Below are 696 nucleotides of genomic sequence, written 5' to 3'. Positions count from 1 at the left end.
CACCAGCACTTTGATGAGCAGCTCGTGTCCCTGCAGGGCGGCCAGGTGCAAGGGGGTGAGCCCGCCGCTGGTCGTGGGGATGTTCACATTGATGGGATAGCCCTTCTTCTGGGCGTGGGAGATGACCTGGATGAAGCTCTCGTGGTGGCCATGCTTGGCAAGCCAGTGGAGAGCAGTGAAGCCTGTCACAAAGTCTTTCCTGGTCAGCAGGCTGGGATCCAGGTCCAGAAGCCTGATGATGTTGTCCGCATCGCCCTGGGCCACTGTCAGCAGCCACTCATGCTCCAGGGGATCCAAGGCAAGGGACAGCACTTCGGGGCTCTGCTCCGGCTTCTGCTCTTGGTGCGGCCCGCCACTGGAAAAAAAGCCAGTGGAGGCCAGTGAAGCCTGTCACAAAGTCTTTCCTGGTCAGCAGGCTGGGATCCAGGTCCAGAAGCCTGATGATGTTGTCCGCATCGCCCTGGGCCACTGTCAGCAGCCACTCATGCTCCAGGGGATCCAAGGCAAGGGACAGCACTTCGGGGCTCTGCTCCGGCTTCTGCTCTTGGTGCGGCCCTGCAGGGAGACTGCTGCCGCTGTTGGATGTCTTCTGAGCGGTGGCAAACCGCTTGGTGCTGCTGGGGCTATTGCTCTGCAGGAGGATTTCCTTCAGCTCCTTCCTCCGGGTACTGCTGGGGCCGACAGAGAGCCTGCCTG

The 696-nt window shown here is 61.2% G+C and overlaps 1 protein-coding gene across 1 annotated transcript in view; it reads right to left on the bottom strand.

Moving 5' to 3' along the window:
- The window catches only part of SOWAHD (sosondowah ankyrin repeat domain family member D), a gene marked incomplete at its 5' end in the record, with an annotated part of 753 nt that extends 398 nt beyond the window's left edge, over positions 1 to 355 (bottom strand). The window contains one exon of the mRNA XM_009701728.1: positions 4 to 355. Coding sequence (XP_009700030.1) covers positions 4 to 355 — 352 coding nt within the window. The remainder of the gene's footprint in view (positions 1 to 3) is intronic.
- Between the last annotated feature and the right edge of the window lie 341 nt (positions 356 to 696).

Source organism: Cariama cristata, unplaced genomic scaffold (genome assembly GCF_000690535.1).
Source record: "Cariama cristata isolate BGI_N322 unplaced genomic scaffold, ASM69053v1 scaffold27366, whole genome shotgun sequence".
Taxonomy (NCBI): domain Eukaryota; kingdom Metazoa; phylum Chordata; class Aves; order Cariamiformes; family Cariamidae; genus Cariama; species Cariama cristata.
Note: the sequence above shows the minus strand (reverse complement) of the source record. Positions and strands in the feature narration are given on the sequence as shown.